This window comes from Mixophyes fleayi, chromosome 5 (assembly GCF_038048845.1).
Source record: "Mixophyes fleayi isolate aMixFle1 chromosome 5, aMixFle1.hap1, whole genome shotgun sequence".
Classification (NCBI taxonomy): Eukaryota; Metazoa; Chordata; class Amphibia; order Anura; family Limnodynastidae; genus Mixophyes; species Mixophyes fleayi.
In genome coordinates this window covers 279214078-279234470 of record NC_134406.1, presented here as the reverse complement: position 1 = coordinate 279234470, position 20393 = coordinate 279214078, and the positions used below count along the sequence as shown (strand labels likewise).

Here is a 20393-nt window from a genome sequence, read left to right as displayed (position 1 = left end):
TGAGGGGGGGCTGTGAATGAGGTGACACTGGGTGAGGGGGGGACTGTAAATGAGGTGACACTGGGTGAGAGGGGACTGTAAATGAGGTGACACTTGGTGACGGGGGGACTGTGAATGAGGTGACACTGGGTGAGGGGGACTGTAAATGAGGTGACACTGGGTGAGGGGGGGACTGTGAATGAGGTGACACTGGGTGAGAGGGGGACTGTGAATGAGGTGACACTGGGTGAGGGGGGACTGTAAATGAGGTGACACTGGGTGAGGGGGGGACTGTGAATGAGGTGACACTGGGTGAGAGGGGGACTGTGAATGAGGTGACACTGGGTGAGGGGGGACTGTAAATGAGGTGACACTGGGTGAGGGGGGGCTGTGAATGAGGTGACACTGGGTGAGGGGGGGGACTGTGAATGAGGTGACACTGGGTGAGAGGGGGACTGTGAATGAGGTGACACTTGGTGAGGGGGGGACTGTGAATGAGGTGACACTGGGTGAGGGGGGGCTGTGAATGAGGTGACACTGGGTGAGGGGGGGACTGTAAATGAGGTGACACTGGGTGAGAGGGGACTGTAAATGAGGTGACACTTGGTGACGGGGGGACTGTGAATGAGGTGACACTGGGTGAGAGGGGGACTGTGAATGAGGTGACTGTAATAAATGTCACACTAGCTGGAAGGGGAATGATATTCTTGGTGCACACATCCTTGCCGGAGGATTTGCTCTGCATGACGTACGTACAATAGCATGGCGGGGCCGCGGAGCATGTTGGGATATGTAGTGGCGTCACAATAGTCTTCTATAGTAAAAAGTAGACAAAAATACCACAACTCCCAGAATTCAAAGCGCTCGCACCACCGGCTTCGGAGTAACGAGTGCGCTGATTGGATAGAGAGCCGGCGGCACGTGGGGAAGAGTGTGAGACAGACACCGGGAGAGAGAGAGGTGAGAGCCGGGTGCGGAGCTCGGAGGAGGGTGTGAGCCGGTCATACAGCAGACAGCACCGTGTAGACATGATGGGGGGCTGGATGTGATGGTGTATTGGGGTGTGAGCCGGTCATACATCAGACAGCACCGTGTAGACATGATGGGGGGCTGGATGTGATGGTGTATTGGGGTGTGAGCCGGTCATACAGCAGACAGCACCGTGTAGACATGATGGGGGGCTGGATGTGGTGGTGTATTGGGGTGTGAGCCGGTCATGGCGCAGACAGCACCGTGTAGACATGATTGGGGGCTGGATGTGATGGTGTATTGGGGTGTGAGCCGGTCATACAGCAGACAGCACCGTGTAGACATGATGGGGGGCTGGATGTGATGGTGTATTGGGGTGTGAGCCGGTCATACATCAGACAGCACCGTGTAGACATGATTGGGGGCTGGATGTGGTGGTGTATTGGGGTGTGAGCCGGTCATACATCAGACAGCACCGTGTAGACATGATGGGGGGGGGCTGGATGTGGTGGTGTATTGGGGTGTGAGCCGGTCATACATCAGACAGCACCGTGTAGACATGATGGGGGGCTGGATGTGATGGTGTATTGGGGTGTGAGCCGGTCATGGCGCAGACAGCACCGTGTAGACATGATGGGGGGCTGGATGTGGTGGTGTATTGGGGTGTGAGCCGGTCATACATCAGACAGCACCGTGTAGACATGATGGGGGGCTGGATGTGGTGGTGTATTGGGGTGTGAGCCGGTCATGGCGCAGACAGCACCGTGTAGACATGATGGGGGGCTGGATGTGGTGGTGTATTGGGGTGTGAGCCGGTCATGGCGCAGACAGCACCGTGTAGACATGATGGGGGGCTGGATGTGATGGTGTATTGGGGTGTGAGCCGGTCATGGCGCAGACAGCACCGTGTAGACATGATTGGGGGCTGGATGTGATGGTGTATTGGGGTGTGAGCCGGTCATAGAGCAGACTGCACCGTGTAGACATGATGGGGGGCTGGATGTGATGGTGTATTGGGGTGTGAGCCGGTCATACATCAGACAGCACCGTGTAGACATGATTGGGGGCTGGATGTGGTGGTGTATTGGGGTGTGAGCCGGTCATACATCAGACAGCACCGTGTAGACATGATGGGGGGGGCTGGATGTGGTGGTGTATTGGGGTGTGAGCCGGTCATACATCAGACAGCACCGTGTAGACATGATGGGGGGCTGGATGTGATGGTGTATTGGGGTGTGAGCCGGTCATGGCGCAGACAGCACCGTGTAGACATGATGGGGGGCTGGATGTGGTGGTGTATTGGGGTGTGAGCCGGTCATACATCAGACAGCACCGTGTAGACATGATGGGGGGCTGGATGTGATGGTGTATTGGGGTGTGAGCCGGTCATACATCAGACAGCACCGTGTAGACATGATGGGGGGCTGGATGTGATGGTGTATTGGGGTGTGAGCCGGTCATGGCGCAGACAGCACCGTGTAGACATGATGGGGGGCTGGATGTGATGGTGTATTGGGGTGTGAGCCGGTCATACAGCAGACAGCACCGTGTAGACATGATGGGGGGCTGGATGTGATGGTGTATTGGGGTGTGAGCCGGTCATACATCAGACAGCACCGTGTAGACATGATTGGGGGCTGGATGTGGTGGTGTATTGGGGTGTGAGCCGGTCATACATCAGACAGCACCGTGTAGACATGATGGGGGGGGCTGGATGTGGTGGTGTATTGGGGTGTGAGCCGGTCATACATCAGACAGCACCGTGTAGACATGATGGGGGGCTGGATGTGGTGGTGTATTGGGGTGTGAGCCGGTCATGGCGCAGACAGCACCGTGTAGACATGATGGGGGGCTGGATGTGGTGGTGTATTGGGGTGTGAGCCGGTCATGGCGCAGACAGCACCGTGTAGACATGATGGGGGGCTGGATGTGATGGTGTATTGGGGTGTGAGCCGGTCATGGCGCAGACAGCACCGTGTAGACATGATTGGGGGCTGGATGTGATGGTGTATTGGGGTGTGAGCCGGTCATAGAGCAGACTGCACCGTGTAGACATGATGGGGGGCTGGATGTGATGGTGTATTGGGGTGTGAGCCGGTCATACATCAGACAGCACCGTGTAGACATGATTGGGGGCTGGATGTGGTGGTGTATTGGGGTGTGAGCCGGTCATACATCAGACAGCACCGTGTAGACATGATGGGGGGGGCTGGATGTGGTGGTGTATTGGGGTGTGAGCCGGTCATACATCAGACAGCACCGTGTAGACATGATGGGGGGCTGGATGTGATGGTGTATTGGGGTGTGAGCCGGTCATGGCGCAGACAGCACCGTGTAGACATGATGGGGGGCTGGATGTGGTGGTGTATTGGGGTGTGAGCCGGTCATACATCAGACAGCACCGTGTAGACATGATGGGGGGCTGGATGTGATGGTGTATTGGGGTGTGAGCCGGTCATACATCAGACAGCACCGTGTAGACATGATGGGGGGCTGGATGTGATGGTGTATTGGGGTGTGAGCCGGTCATGGCGCAGACAGCACCGTGTAGACATGATGGGGGGCTGGATGTGATGGTGTATTGGGGTGTGAGCCGGTCATACGGCAGACAGCACCGTGTAGACATGATGGGGGGCTGGATGTGATGGTGTATTGGGGTGTGAGCCGGTCATACATCAGACAGCACCGTGTAGACATGATTGGGGGCTGGATGTGGTGGTGTATTGGGGTGTGAGCCGGTCATACATCAGACAGCACCGTGTAGACATGATGGGGGGGGCTGGATGTGGTGGTGTATTGGGGTGTGAGCCGGTCATACATCAGACAGCACCGTGTAGACATGATGGGGGGCTGGATGTGATGGTGTATTGGGGTGTGAGCCGGTCATGGCGCAGACAGCACCGTGTAGACATGATGGGGGGCTGGATGTGGTGGTGTATTGGGGTGTGAGCCGGTCATACATCAGACAGCACCGTGTAGACATGATGGGGGGCTGGATGTGATGGTGTATTGGGGTGTGAGCCGGTCATACATCAGACAGCACCGTGTAGACATGATGGGGGGCTGGATGTGATGGTGTATTGGGGTGTGAGCCGGTCATGGCGCAGACAGCACCGTGTAGACATGATGGGGGGCTGGATGTGATGGTGTATTGGGGTGTGAGCCGGTCATGGCGCAGACTGCACCGTGTAGACATGATTGGGGGCTGGATGTGATGGTGTATTGGGGTGTGAGCCGGTCATACATCAGACAGCACCGTGTAGACATGATGGGGGGCTGGATGTGATGGTGTATTGGGGTGTGAGCCGGTCATACAGCAGACAGCACCGTGTAGACATGATGGGGGGCTGGATGTGATGGTGTATTGGGGTGTGAGCCGGTCATACATCAGACAGCACCGTGTAGACATGATGGGGGGGGGCTGGATGTGGTGGTGTATTGGGGTGTGAGCCGGTCATACATCAGACAGCACCGTGTAGACATGATGGGGGGCTGGATGTGATGGTGTATTGGGGTGTGAGCCGGTCATGGCGCAGACAGCACCGTGTAGACATGATGGGGGGCTGGATGTGGTGGTGTATTGGGGTGTGAGCCGGTCATACATCAGACAGCACCGTGTAGACATGATGGGGGGCTGGATGTGATGGTGTATTGGGGTGTGAGCCGGTCATACATCAGACAGCACCGTGTAGACATGATGGGGGGCTGGATGTGATGGTGTATTGGGGTGTGAGCCGGTCATGGCGCAGACAGCACCGTGTAGACATGATGGGGGGCTGGATGTGATGGTGTATTGGGGTGTGAGCCGGTCATACATCAGACAGCACCGTGTAGACATGATGGGGGGCTGGATGTGATGGTGTATTGGGGTGTGAGCCGGTCATGGCGCAGACAGCACCGTGTAGACATGATTGGGGGCTGGATGTGATGGTGTATTGGGGTGTGAGCCGGTCATAGAGCAGACTGCACCGTGTAGACATGATTGGGGGCTGGATGTGATGGTGTATTGGGGTGTGAGCCGGTCATACATCAGACAGCACCGTGTAGACATGATGGGGGGCTGGATGTGATGGTGTATTGGGGTGTGAGCCGGTCATACAGCAGACAGCACCGTGTAGACATGATGGGGGGCTGGATGTGATGGTGTATTGGGGTGTGAGCCGGTCATACATCAGACAGCACCGTGTGGACATGATGGGGGGGCTGGATGTGGTGGTGTATTGGGGTGTGAGCCGGTCATGGCTCAGACAGCACCGTATAGACATGATGGGGGGCTGGATGTGGTGGTGTATTGGGGTGTGAGCCGGTCATAGAGCAGACAGCACTGTGTGGACATGATGGGGGGCTGGATGTGATGGTGTATTGGGGTGTGAGCCGGTCATAGAGCAGTCAGCCCTGTGTAGACATGATTGGGGGCTGGATGTGATGGTGTATTGGGGTGTGAGCCGCTCATGGCGCAGACAGCACCGTGTAGACATGATGGGGGGCTGGATGTGATGGTGTATTGGGGTGTGAGCCGGTCATGGCGCAGACAGCACCGTGTAGACATGATGGGGGGCTGGATGTGATGGTGTATTGGGGTGTGAGCCGGTCATAGAGCAGACTGCACCGTGTAGACATGATGGGGGGCTGGATGTGATGGTGTATTGGGGTGTGAGCCGGTCATACATCAGACAGCACCGTGTAGACATGATTGGGGGCTGGATGTGGTGGTGTATTGGGGTGTGAGCCGGTCATACATCAGACAGCACCGTGTAGACATGATGGGGGGGGCTGGATGTGGTGGTGTATTGGGGTGTGAGCCGGTCATACATCAGACAGCACCGTGTAGACATGATGGGGGGCTGGATGTGATGGTGTATTGGGGTGTGAGCCGGTCATGGCGCAGACAGCACCGTGTAGACATGATGGGGGGCTGGATGTGGTGGTGTATTGGGGTGTGAGCCGGTCATACATCAGACAGCACCGTGTAGACATGATGGGGGGCTGGATGTGATGGTGTATTGGGGTGTGAGCCGGTCATACATCAGACAGCACCGTGTAGACATGATGGGGGGCTGGATGTGATGGTGTATTGGGGTGTGAGCCGGTCATGGCGCAGACAGCACCGTGTAGACATGATGGGGGGCTGGATGTGATGGTGTATTGGGGTGTGAGCCGGTCATACAGCAGACAGCACCGTGTAGACATGATGGGGGGGTGTATTGGGGTGTGAGCCGGTCATACATCAGACAGCACCGTGTAGACATGATTGGGGGCTGGATGTGGTGGTGTATTGGGGTGTGAGCCGGTCATACATCAGACAGCACCGTGTAGACATGATGGGGGGGGCTGGATGTGGTGGTGTATTGGGGTGTGAGCCGGTCATACATCAGACAGCACCGTGTAGACATGATGGGGGGCTGGATGTGGTGGTGTATTGGGGTGTGAGCCGGTCATGGCGCAGACAGCACCGTGTAGACATGATGGGGGGCTGGATGTGGTGGTGTATTGGGGTGTGAGCCGGTCATGGCGCAGACAGCACCGTGTAGACATGATGGGGGGCTGGATGTGATGGTGTATTGGGGTGTGAGCCGGTCATGGCGCAGACAGCACCGTGTAGACATGATTGGGGGCTGGATGTGATGGTGTATTGGGGTGTGAGCCGGTCATAGAGCAGACTGCACCGTGTAGACATGATGGGGGGCTGGATGTGATGGTGTATTGGGGTGTGAGCCGGTCATACATCAGACAGCACCGTGTAGACATGATTGGGGGCTGGATGTGGTGGTGTATTGGGGTGTGAGCCGGTCATACATCAGACAGCACCGTGTAGACATGATGGGGGGGGCTGGATGTGGTGGTGTATTGGGGTGTGAGCCGGTCATACATCAGACAGCACCGTGTAGACATGATGGGGGGCTGGATGTGATGGTGTATTGGGGTGTGAGCCGGTCATGGCGCAGACAGCACCGTGTAGACATGATGGGGGGCTGGATGTGGTGGTGTATTGGGGTGTGAGCCGGTCATACATCAGACAGCACCGTGTAGACATGATGGGGGGCTGGATGTGATGGTGTATTGGGGTGTGAGCCGGTCATACATCAGACAGCACCGTGTAGACATGATGGGGGGCTGGATGTGATGGTGTATTGGGGTGTGAGCCGGTCATGGCGCAGACAGCACCGTGTAGACATGATGGGGGGCTGGATGTGATGGTGTATTGGGGTGTGAGCCGGTCATACGGCAGACAGCACCGTGTAGACATGATGGGGGGCTGGATGTGATGGTGTATTGGGGTGTGAGCCGGTCATACATCAGACAGCACCGTGTAGACATGATTGGGGGCTGGATGTGGTGGTGTATTGGGGTGTGAGCCGGTCATACATCAGACAGCACCGTGTAGACATGATGGGGGGGGCTGGATGTGGTGGTGTATTGGGGTGTGAGCCGGTCATACATCAGACAGCACCGTGTAGACATGATGGGGGGCTGGATGTGATGGTGTATTGGGGTGTGAGCCGGTCATGGCGCAGACAGCACCGTGTAGACATGATGGGGGGCTGGATGTGGTGGTGTATTGGGGTGTGAGCCGGTCATACATCAGACAGCACCGTGTAGACATGATGGGGGGCTGGATGTGATGGTGTATTGGGGTGTGAGCCGGTCATACATCAGACAGCACCGTGTAGACATGATGGGGGGCTGGATGTGATGGTGTATTGGGGTGTGAGCCGGTCATGGCGCAGACAGCACCGTGTAGACATGATGGGGGGCTGGATGTGATGGTGTATTGGGGTGTGAGCCGGTCATGGCGCAGACTGCACCGTGTAGACATGATTGGGGGCTGGATGTGATGGTGTATTGGGGTGTGAGCCGGTCATACATCAGACAGCACCGTGTAGACATGATGGGGGGCTGGATGTGATGGTGTATTGGGGTGTGAGCCGGTCATACAGCAGACAGCACCGTGTAGACATGATGGGGGGCTGGATGTGATGGTGTATTGGGGTGTGAGCCGGTCATACATCAGACAGCACCGTGTAGACATGATGGGGGGGGGCTGGATGTGGTGGTGTATTGGGGTGTGAGCCGGTCATACATCAGACAGCACCGTGTAGACATGATGGGGGGCTGGATGTGATGGTGTATTGGGGTGTGAGCCGGTCATGGCGCAGACAGCACCGTGTAGACATGATGGGGGGCTGGATGTGGTGGTGTATTGGGGTGTGAGCCGGTCATACATCAGACAGCACCGTGTAGACATGATGGGGGGCTGGATGTGATGGTGTATTGGGGTGTGAGCCGGTCATACATCAGACAGCACCGTGTAGACATGATGGGGGGCTGGATGTGATGGTGTATTGGGGTGTGAGCCGGTCATGGCGCAGACAGCACCGTGTAGACATGATGGGGGGCTGGATGTGATGGTGTATTGGGGTGTGAGCCGGTCATACATCAGACAGCACCGTGTAGACATGATGGGGGGCTGGATGTGATGGTGTATTGGGGTGTGAGCCGGTCATGGCGCAGACAGCACCGTGTAGACATGATTGGGGGCTGGATGTGATGGTGTATTGGGGTGTGAGCCGGTCATAGAGCAGACTGCACCGTGTAGACATGATTGGGGGCTGGATGTGATGGTGTATTGGGGTGTGAGCCGGTCATACATCAGACAGCACCGTGTAGACATGATGGGGGGCTGGATGTGATGGTGTATTGGGGTGTGAGCCGGTCATACAGCAGACAGCACCGTGTAGACATGATGGGGGGCTGGATGTGATGGTGTATTGGGGTGTGAGCCGGTCATACATCAGACAGCACCGTGTGGACATGATGGGGGGGCTGGATGTGGTGGTGTATTGGGGTGTGAGCCGGTCATGGCTCAGACAGCACCGTATAGACATGATGGGGGGCTGGATGTGGTGGTGTATTGGGGTGTGAGCCGGTCATAGAGCAGACAGCACTGTGTGGACATGATGGGGGGCTGGATGTGATGGTGTATTGGGGTGTGAGCCGGTCATAGAGCAGTCAGCCCTGTGTAGACATGATTGGGGGCTGGATGTGATGGTGTATTGGGGTGTGAGCCGCTCATGGCGCAGACAGCACCGTGTAGACATGATGGGGGGCTGGATGTGATGGTGTATTGGGGTGTGAGCCGGTCATGGCGCAGACAGCACCGTGTAGACATGATGGGGGGCTGGATGTGATGGTGTATTGGGGTGTGAGCCGGTCATACATCAGACAGCACCGTGTAGACATGATGGGTGGCTGGATGTGATGGTGTATTGGGGTGTGAGCCGGTCATGGCGCAGACAGCACCGTGTAGACATGATGGGGGGCTGGATGTGATGGTGTATTGGGGTGTGAGCCGGTCATACATCAGACAGCACCGTGTAGACATGATGGGGGGGGCTGGATGTGGTGGTGTATTGGGGTGTGAGCCGGTCATACATCAGACAGCACCGTGTAGACATGATGGGGGGCTGGATGTGATGGTGTATTGGGGTGTGAGCCGGTCATGGCGCAGACAGCACCGTGTAGACATGATGGGGGGCTGGATGTGGTGGTGTATTGGGGTGTGAGCCGGTCATACATCAGACAGCACCGTGTAGACATGATGGGGGGCTGGATGTGATGGTGTATTGGGGTGTGAGCCGGTCATACATCAGACAGCACCGTGTAGACATGATGGGGGGCTGGATGTGATGGTGTATTGGGGTGTGAGCCGGTCATGGCGCAGACAGCACCGTGTAGACATGATGGGGGGCTGGATGTGATGGTGTATTGGGGTGTGAGCCGGTCATACATCAGACAGCACCGTGTAGACATGATGGGGGGCTGGATGTGATGGTGTATTGGGGTGTGAGCCGGTCATAGAGTAGACTGCACCGTGTAGACATGATTGGGGGCTGGATGTGATGGTGTATTGGGGTGTGAGCCGGTCATACATCAGACAGCACCGTGTAGACATGATGGGGGGCTGGATGTGATGGTGTATTGGGGTGTGAGCCGGTCATACATCAGACAGCACCGTGTAGACATGATGGGGGGCTGGATGTGATGGTGTATTGGGGTGTGAGCCGGTCATACAGCAGACAGCACCGTGTAGACATGATGGGGGGCTGGATGTGATGGTGTATTGGGGTGTGAGCCGGTCATACATCAGACAGCACCGTGTAGACATGATGGGGGGGCTGGATGTGGTGGTGTATTGGGGTGTGAGCCGGTCATGGCTCAGACAGCACCGTATAGACATGATGGGGGGCTGGATGTGGTGGTGTATTGGGGTGTGAGCCGGTCATAGAGCAGACAGCACTGTGTGGACATGATGGGGGGCTGGATGTGATGGTGTATTGGGGTGTGAGCCGGTCATAGAGCAGTCAGCCCTGTGTAGACATGATGGGGGGGCTGGATGTGATGGTGTATTGGGGTGTGAGCCGGTCATGGCTCAGACAGCACCGTATAGACATGATGGGGGGCTGGATGTGGTGGTGTATTGGGGTGTGAGCCGGTCATAGAGCAGACAGCACTGTGTGGACATGATGGGGGGCTGGATGTGATGGTGTATTGGGGTGTGAGCCGGTCATAGAGCAGTCAGCCCTGTGTAGACATGATTGGGGGCTGGATGTGATGGTGTATTGGGGTGTGAGCCGCTCATGGCGCAGACAGCACCGTGTAGACATGATGGGGGGCTGGATGTGATGGTGTATTGGGGTGTGAGCCGGTCATGGCGCAGACAGCACCGTGTAGACATGATGGGGGGCTGGATGTGATGGTGTATTGGGGTGTGAGCCGGTCATACATCAGACAGCACCGTGTAGACATGATGGGTGGCTGGATGTGATGGTGTATTGGGGTGTGAGCCAGTCATGGCGCAGACAGCACCGTGTAGACATGATGGGGGTCCTCCCTGTTATGAGAACGAGTCTATCATGGGTCCTATTCTATGTCTCCTCTTCAGCTTGTCCGGAACATCTGACCCCCTAAACTGCAGACATGCCCTCTGACCTCGCCAAGAAGAAAGCTGCCAAGAAAAAGGAGGCAGCAAAGGCCCGTCAGAGGCCCAAGAAAGAAAATGAAGAATGTGTCGCAGAGGAAGCTGAGCCACAACCTACCAATGGCACCCTGGCTGCCGGTGAGTCCATGTTCTTGCATCATCATCCATTTATTAATAGAGCGCCACCAATTCCGCAGCGCTGTATAGAGAGAATCTTTGTCAATCAGCTCCTGCCCCATTAGGCTTACAGTCTAAATTCTCTAACTCACACACAGACTAGTGTTAATTTTGTCAGCAGACATTTAACCTACCAGTTTGTTTTTAGAGTGTGGGAGGAAACCGGAGCACCTGGAGGAATCCCACGCAGACACACATTATATATACACTTTCATATTGTAAGTTTGTTTGTTCCATGGCAAATTTAATATGTACAGACAGGTTTAGAATTGGGGTGGGGCACGTCCTAGCTGGACCCTAAGTTGTAGTGTAAGAATATAGCTGACCAGTATTTGTATTAGTATTGTACTTGTTTATCCTCTGTACATCCTGTGGGTGCAGCATTATCTCGGATGTTCCAGACTGGGTTAGAGGACAGTTACTCTTCTATATTGTTTACCTTGATGAATAAGCTAATGAATGATTGTTGTGTTGTTTGTTTCTGAGGGTATTGTCTTCGTGGAACCTTCCAGGTTATTTCCTCTCCGCTTTTGCAGCAGATTCTTTTTTTTCTATTTTTCCAGATGGAAGTGATGAGTCTCCTCAGATGGAGGACTTTGAGCTTCGGAAAGCAGCTGCTCGGGCAGTGACTGGTGTTCTGGCCTCACACCCGAACAGTACTGACGTCCATATCATCAATATGTCGCTGACTTTCCACGGACAGGAGCTGCTGAGTGATACTACATTAGAGCTCAATTCCGGCAGAAGATACGGACTGATTGGGCTCAATGGCACCGGTAAGACTGTGACCGCAAATCTGTGTCCGTGAAATGTTGTTATAGATGGTGGAACGTATGATTTTTCCTTGGATTCTAGAACTGCTGCGGGGAAACCCTTCCATATTTAGCCGTGTGCCTGTGCCACATCCCAAGTCACTGACAAGTGACCGTCAAACAAACTTTACCCCCTTTATCTGTCTTTGCACCCGCACAGTGACGTAATGCAGGGCACTATTTTTTATATACTATTTTATATGTTTACATCACATACACATCTTTATTGTAACAAATGAAAGTGCATTTCCTGACTAAAGTTTTGATTTTCCTTGGATTGTCTGCTTTGGCTAAATGTGGACTGGGACCTGACCCCACCTCTGACGCCAGTGTGAAAGTGAATGATTCAGGTTGGTCTTTGTGCACTGATAAGAGGACCAGCCTGGATTGATGGAAGGGGCTGAGTCATCTCTCACCAGCACTTATGTACAGTCCCTATAAAAGGAAGGCTAGTGGCCCATGTACAAGTGTTTTAATGTCCCTGTCTTGAGGTGTTGTGTGTAATGAACACCTCTTATAAGAGCTAAACGTCCAATAAAACCTTATCTTTGTGTTAATGCCCACACTTTAATCTGTTCCCTGGATGTCCTGTGTCAGCACTCTGGCAGCAGTCCTGATCCATATTAAGCAGTCAGTAAGGACTCAAAGCAACCGACAAAGATGTGCTACAGCAGCTGCACACTACCCAGGAAGTGTAACCATCTCCGGGCGCAGGTTAAGGAGCCTGGCGTTGATACCCCATTATAGCTGGGGGTGCCAGTGTGGTATAGTGGCAGAATAAGCTGATCTCTTTACAATTGTGAATCGGAAAATTTACAAATCTGCTTCCTTATCTTTTGGTTAATTGTGCCCCTCTCCTTCCTCCCCAGGGAAATCCATGCTTTTGTCAGCAGTGGGGGCACGCGAGGTGCCAATACCTGAGCACATAGATATATATCACCTAACTCGCGAGATGCCGCCCAGTGAGAAGACGGCTCTGCACTGTGTGATGGAGGTGGACACAGAAAGAACCATGCTGGAGAAAGAGGCAGAGCGGCTGGCTCATGTAGACGGTAGGAGGTTGTCCACCGAGGATCCTGCCGGTGTCATCCGTTTACGGCCTTCTAACCTTTCTTTCTTCTATTGGCAGCCGAGTGTGAGAAGCTGCTGGAGCTCTATGAGAGGCTGGAGGAATTGGACGCTGCCAAGGCTGAGGTGCGGGCATCTCGGATCCTGCATGGGCTTGGGTTCACCCCGGCCATGCAGAGGAAGAAGCTAAAGGACTTCAGTGGAGGCTGGAGAATGCGGGTGGCTCTGGCCAGGTAACGGCCTATTTTGGATTCTAATATTTTTTTTTTGTATATGTGTTCTGGATTATTATATATCTTATCTGTTCTCCGTCTACAGAGCCCTGTTCATCCGCCCATTCATGTTACTTCTCGATGAGCCGACTAATCACCTGGATCTGGAGGCCTGTGTCTGGCTGGAGGAGGAACTCAAATCGTTAGTAACACTTCATGCCCTATATGTAACGGGAACCTGCTAATAAGCGATGACCAGGCAGCGTTCTGGATAGAGAGATATGTTGTATATGTGTTTGTTTCTGGGACTGATTGGGGCATCAGAGTACAGTTTATATCCATTCCTTCCTTTTAATAGAATTGGTTCAAGTTCCATAAATACTCCAAAAAATGATTCTTTATGTTTTGTGATCGCAGTTTCCGGGGCTTTAGGATGTTTCAGTAAAGACCCCGGTTATTTGTCTATGACACAATAGTTCTTTTTTTTTTCTCATTATGGCCACTTGCAACTTACATTTTTGGAACTATTATACCAATTTCTTTATATTTTAAACAAAACCATTTAAACATTTCAAGGAACTGGAAAAAGTTGTTTTTAAAGTACTTGTTTTTGTTTTTTAACATATTAGAATTTTCTAAGTATAAGTACTATACCAAAGACATTACTCCAAGGTTAATTTATGTGTATATATCAGTTTCCGCAGAATCCTGGTCCTTGTGTCTCACTCTCAGGATTTCCTTAATGGAGTCTGTACAAACATCATGCACTTGCACAACCGTAAACTGAAATATTACACGGTGAGTGTGTTACAGGTGTACAGCCAGCAGGTGGCGATGACGCACCGGTGCTATAAATCACTGTTTCGGGTTTATAGTCCTTTTATTTTATTATCCTCCCAGGGCAACTACGACCAGTATGTGAAAACTCGGCTGGAGCTGGAGGAGAATCAGATGAAGAGATTTAACTGGGAGCAGGATCAGATTACACATATGAAAGTGAGTCTTACACACACAGGGAGGGCCCAATATGAAGTGGCGTCTTCAGACATTCGGGGTGGGTGATGTCTGGGAATGAAATTGAGCTACATGACTGAGCTGTTTTCTCTGTGTATGTAGAACTACATTGCACGGTTTGGTCATGGTAGCGCTAAGCTAGCGCGCCAGGCGCAGAGTAAAGAGAAGACGCTCCAGAAGATGATGTCCTCTGGGCTGACGGAGAAAGTTATCAATGATAAGGTAGCCTTCCAGTCTGTCTTTTGTTAATGTTTTCCCACTATTGAAGGGGGTGGTGCATGGAATGGTCCATATTCTGTCGTATGAATGGGGGTGGTCCATGGAATGGTCCATATTCTGTCGTATGAATGGGGGTGGTGCATGGAATGGTCCATATTCTGTCGTATGAATGGGGGTGGTCCATGGAATGGTCCATATTCTGTCGTATGAATGGGGGTGGTCCATGGATTGGTCCATATTCTGTCGTATGAATGGGGGTGGTCCATGGATTGGTCCATATTCTGTCGTATGAATGGGGGTGGTCCATGGAATGGTCCATATTCTGTCGTATGAATGGGGGTGGTCCATGGAATGGTCCATATTCTGTCGTATGAATGGGGGTGGTCCATGGAATGGTCCATATTCTGTCGTATGAATGGGGGTGGTCCATGGAATGGTCCATATTCTGTCGTATGAATGGGGGTGGTCCATGGATTGGTCCATATTCTGTCGTATGAATGGGGGTGGTGCATGGAATGGTCCATATTCTGTCGTATGAATGGGGGTGGTCCATGGAATGGTCCATATTCTGTCGTATGAATGGGGGTGGTCCATGGAATGGTCCATATTCTGTCGTATGAATGGGGGTGGTCCATGGATTGGTCCATATTCTGTCGTATGAATGGGGGTGGTCCATGGATTGGTCCATATTCTGTCGTATGAATGGGGGTGGTCCATGGAATGGTCCATATTCTGTCGTATGAATGGGGGTGGTCCATGGAATGGTCCATATTCTGTCGTATGAATGGGGGTGGTCCATGGAATGGTCCATATTCTGTCGTATGAATGGGGGTAATCCATGGAATGGTCCATATTCTGTCGTATGAATGGGGGAGGTCCATGGAATGGTCCATATTCTGTCGTTTGAATAGGGGTGGTCTGAGGAATACACTGGTCATGTACTTATTTAAATCTTAGTGTGCAGCATTATATTAAGACATAGTAAAGGAGAAAGAAAATAAATGATCTCATGGGGCACTCACATGGATGAGTACATTTGAAAATTAATAAATTCAGTAAAATTAATCTTAAATTGATTCATTAAAACTAGTAGCGAAATATAAAAGGTGCATATTGAATTGAAACATAAGGTAAATTAAACTGGTAAAATAGACAATTTTAATTGTCTGACCGCGATACTGCTCAGATTAACCATTAAGCATATTATAATGGATTCATGTGTTATGCTTTTTTGCTATGGTTTCTATAATTAATTTCCTTGTAGTTATGATCAGCCTCCAATCTAAACCCTTAGACTCAGAAGGTGGTAATAGGGAAACTAGTCTTTCTGCTCACCTTATGAGTCTAAGGGTTTTTCCAATGATTGGGTGCACCTGTCCTCTGAATGTATATTTGATGCTATGAATGCTAGATTAATACATACATTTAAGGGGAAATTTATGGATTACCTGGAGCGGTCTCCTTCTTTTTGTGCAGCATTATATGTCTGTCTAGGTCCGTGGGGGTGTTTTTATGTATTTCCCTAAATAAGCCCAACCTTTTTTCAAAATCCATCCTGGATGGTTGAAAGTGGTTCAGGGTAATATTCCAGCATTTATCTTCTGTGTGAGTGTAACTGGGGTCCTTCCGGGTAGTGAAACTAGCTATGATTTTATAGAGACTTCATACATTTGACCAAAGCTGTATTTGATGTCAGGATTTACGCGGCTCTTGTTGGGTTTTATGACGAGCTGCATTGTTGGTTTATAGAGGGGAATTAGGGAACTGGATGACCCTGTGCAGAGTTTAATGATGTATAATTTCTCAGAGGGTTCCCGTGTCACAAGCTCTGATCATGTTTCCTCTGTTTCAGACGCTCTCGTTCTTCTTCCCGTCCTGTGGAAAGATTCCTCCTCCTGTAATCATGGTGCAGAATGTCAGCTTTCGTTACACCCCAGAGGGGGTAAGGCCAGGTGGGATGGGACCTCTCTCCCTTGTGTAGGAAAGACCACGTATAACCTCTGTCTTTCTCTCCATCATCTAGCCTCTCATATACAAGAATTTGGAATTTGGAATAGACCTGGATACTCGTGTGGCCCTTGTTGGGCCCAACGGAGCTGGAAAATCCACCTTATTAAAGCTACTGACTGGGGAGGTGAGGCTATTTATATAACTGTCCTGGAGACTTCCCACCCTCCACAAATACCCTGGCCCATCCCACCTGAAGTAGCCAAGAAACAAGAGCAATTGCTTCCCCCTCCTCTAGAAACCATCGTCCCACTTAAACAACAAAACATCCCTCCACAATATAGTAAATGATCCCTCCTGATGTGAGGCCAATGTCCGCTTTAATCTGCTCCTTTTCTCTGCTCTGCACAGTTGCTGCCGTCAGATGGAATGATCCGGAAACATTCTCACGTCAAGATCGGTCGATACCACCAGCACTTAACTGAACAGCTCGACCTGGATCTGTCACCTCTAGAATACATGATGAAGTGTTACCCCGATATAAAGGAGAAGGAAGAAATGAGGAAGATCATTGGCAGATATGGATTGACGGGAAAACAGCAGGTAAGCTTGTGACATCTGGCCAGGTATCTCTGTGTAAGGAGATCAGATCTTCAACACTGGACAGGAAGCATTAAAACGAATAGCTCTGAAAACGTGACTTATTGTATAGAACTGTCATCTATTCCTATGTAACCCCCTCCTCCAGCCAAGGAACTTATTCAGGTTTTCTTTCAGCAACATCTGCAAGGATGTTGGAGCCATATGAGGGCCCTAGGATTTGATTTTCTTTTCTTTCTGGTGGACGTTATCTGTTTGGTTTCTCCTGATCCCCAGAGTGAGACCCTTTGTGTTAGAGTTTGGAGAGAATATTGGGGCAGCGCTTTCTGTCCCTCCTCATCTGGCTGCTTCCTCCCTCCTCTTCTCGGGAGATTTGAGGTGCTCCGTGTGTTCCCCTGCAGCCAGTCAGTTCTAGACTTCCTCTGTAAGATTACAGCCTTGGCCTGGGTGTCAGATGCTTCCTCTTCATCATCTGACCTAATTCTCGGGCTTCGTGGTGTGTGCACCTTTACATTCCCTTCAGAAAGATAATAAAGATAATGACCTCATCCGTTAGTCTGTGTTCACCTGAGAGAGAAATGTAGAAATCCTGTTCTCTCCTTTCAGCTATGTTGTGCGCAGTGCGTATTATTGTACGTTGTGCGCAGTGCGTATTATTGTACGTTGTGCGCAGTGCGTATTATTGTACGTTGTGCGCAGTGCGTATTATTGTACGTTGTGCGCAGTGCGTATTATTGTACGTTGTGCGCAGTGCGTATTATTGTACGTTGTGCGCAGTGCGTATTATTGTACGTTGTGCGTATTGTACGTTGTGCGCAGTGCGTATTATTGTACATTGTGCGTATTGTACGTTGTGCGCAATGCGTATTTACGTTGTGCGCATTGTTGTACGTTGTGCGCAGTGTGTATTGTTGTGCGCAGTGCGTATTGTACGTTGTGCGCAGTGCGTATTGTGCGTATTGTACATTGTGCGCAATGCGTATTGTACGTTTTGCGTATTGTTGTACGTTGTGCGCAGTGCGTATTGTTGTACGTTGTGCGCAGTGCATATTATCGTACACAGTGGCCCTGATTCTTTAAGGAAAGTAAAGTAAAAAAATAAATAAAAATTAGTAACTTTGCAACTTGGCAAAACCGTGTTGCATTGGAGGGGAGATAAATTTAAAATGTGGGGACAGATTTATAGTTTGAGTCAACTTTTAAGTTTCAATGGAACAATAAATCTATCAAGTATTTTTACGCTACATGAAAAAGCAGCCAGTGTTTTTCTTTATGTACAAATGAATAAACTAAAATGCCCCCCCTGTATTGTAATAGTTTTGTCCAGGAGAAAACTTGCTAATTTTTTTTGCTGTACTTTCCTTAATTAATCAGCCCGATTATGGTTATTGACCTCAGTGCATGTTCTAAATCTACAGTTCTTCAAAGTTCTCCTTGTAGAACAATTGGGATATAGATATGTATAATCCTCCATCAATATGGTGCCCGGGCCCCTCAGAACGTTCTATCCTTGTGCCCTCCACACATTACTTACATCCAGCACTGGAATTATCTTCCCTGGACCTCACATGTCCTTTTCCTCCAGTTGCTGCCAGTTTGCAGACTGCTGATATGAACTAACAGGACAATGCAAGTTATAGCTTTATTCTGTAGAGGGGTTAAATCTTCTCAATACGCAGTGTCCGGTACCTCCAGCTAGAATGAACAAATGCAAATAATTCCAGATTAGGCAGCACACCTACAGGCGGCTCTTGCCAGCTGCTTTATTTCACATGACGGGTGCATAGGAGAGCGCTTCCCAAAACATTGTACACGTAATGTGACGTAAACACGTTGGTAAAAGACACTGGCTGTAGGGGAGTTGCCTAATCTGTAGGTTGTGCAGGGGTTGGAGGAATGACCCCATCTCTCCCTTCCTCACCCCCGTGGTCATGTAGGCTATTTCTGTGATGGGGATATTGACACTGATTTTTCTGGGACCCAGAGTCCTGGCTTCTGACTACATTTTAGAGATTTACTTTTACAAAGACTTTCCTGGCTCCTCACACTAAAATTTCCGCTTTTGCCTTTGATGTTTAGGTGAGTCCAATCCGTAATCTTTCTGATGGACAGAAGTGCCGCGTCTGCTTTGCTTGGTTGGCTTGGCAAAATCCCCACATGCTTTTCCTGGACGAGCCGACTAACCATTTGGACATTGAGACAATCGATGCTCTAGCAGACGCCATCAATGAGTTTGAGGGAGGAATGATGCTCGTGAGCCACGATTTCCGACTCATCCAGCAGGTGAGGTCCCGGATAGCTGAAGGCCGTGGGAATCTCCAAGCTGACAAGGATGTAACATGCTAATAATTGTGTTCTTCTTTCCTTATTGTGATTGGCTGCACAGGTGGCTCAAGAGATATGGGTGTGTGAGAAGCAAGCGGTTACCAAGTGGACAGGAGACATCTTATCGTACAAGGAACATCTGAAATCCAGGCTAAATGTTGAGGAGCCGCAGCGCAAGGCTAACTGAACCACCGCACTCGCCGTGAGCAGAGTACAAGAGGAAACTTATGGCTAATAAAGTGTCGCTATAGTCATCAGCAAAAGATTCCTGTCTGAAAAATGTTCAATGCATTGCTCTGTAAGACCACCCTATACCCCGTGAAAGTCGCCGGACTAGGACAATTTAGTGACTAGTGGGAGCTTGTCGCTGTTCCGGGATCTCTGGTTGGCCTTACGGGAGAGACGTAGATTGGACCCAGCTTCTACTTTGGGTTGGATATCTTTACTATTTCTTTCTGCGCTCTCCTCATCTGATCCGACATACATGGAGTATGTTTCTTTGTTTTTTAAGCAAATTATTTATCTGTAACCGAAAGGAAAAATAAAGAGAAACTGTGTTCTGCACATTGCTGTTGGGTAATATTCTACCTGTACAATGACCCATATACCGTCCATTTATCAGTTGATATTTGCATTCTACACTTGGGCTCCTGTCACCCCCTGTATGACCTCTGCCTTGTGGAACTGGTGGAGCCACAATACAACCGGTAATAAATCCGTTACATGTCTGACCTACTAGAGGTTTTTCCTTTACATTTCACCAATTGTTCTTAACACTGTTCTTGATCCAGTCTTGTGATTCTGCCATCAAGAGCCGGGACCTAATCTAAATATTATAACTTAATGTTCATTTTAATGAATATAAACATTTGTGGTTAAAAGAAAAGCATTGATAGACGTAATTGAAAACTGCTCACAATAAAGAAGTGTCTGTAACATTGGATGGTGAGGGGGTGGATTACTCTGCCATGTTGTCGGTGGCTGGCAGTACAGATTTGTGTTGGGGTTCCTCTTACCGAAAGTAATCCAGAGTTACCGACCTTTTCTATTGGTGCTAATTGACCACATCTAAGTGTAATGTGCACTGCGGTG

At 50.9% G+C, this 20393-nt stretch overlaps 1 protein-coding gene across 1 annotated transcript; it reads left to right on the top strand.

Annotated features, from left to right (window-relative positions):
• Nucleotides 1-833: 833 nt before the first annotated feature.
• ABCF2 (ATP binding cassette subfamily F member 2) lies at nucleotides 834-19865 on the top strand. The gene is made up of 14 exons (XM_075214321.1): nucleotides 834-939; nucleotides 10892-11065; nucleotides 11668-11880; nucleotides 12786-12968; nucleotides 13046-13217; nucleotides 13303-13398; nucleotides 13892-13994; nucleotides 14097-14192; nucleotides 14313-14432; nucleotides 16282-16371; nucleotides 16453-16563; nucleotides 16788-16979; nucleotides 19056-19259; nucleotides 19363-19865. The coding sequence occupies exons 2-14, from the start codon at nucleotides 10927-10929 to the stop codon at nucleotides 19486-19488; spliced, it is 1845 nt and encodes a 614-aa protein (XP_075070422.1). The 5' UTR covers nucleotides 834-939; nucleotides 10892-10926; the 3' UTR covers nucleotides 19489-19865.
• The last annotated feature ends 528 nt before the right edge of the window (nucleotides 19866-20393 follow it).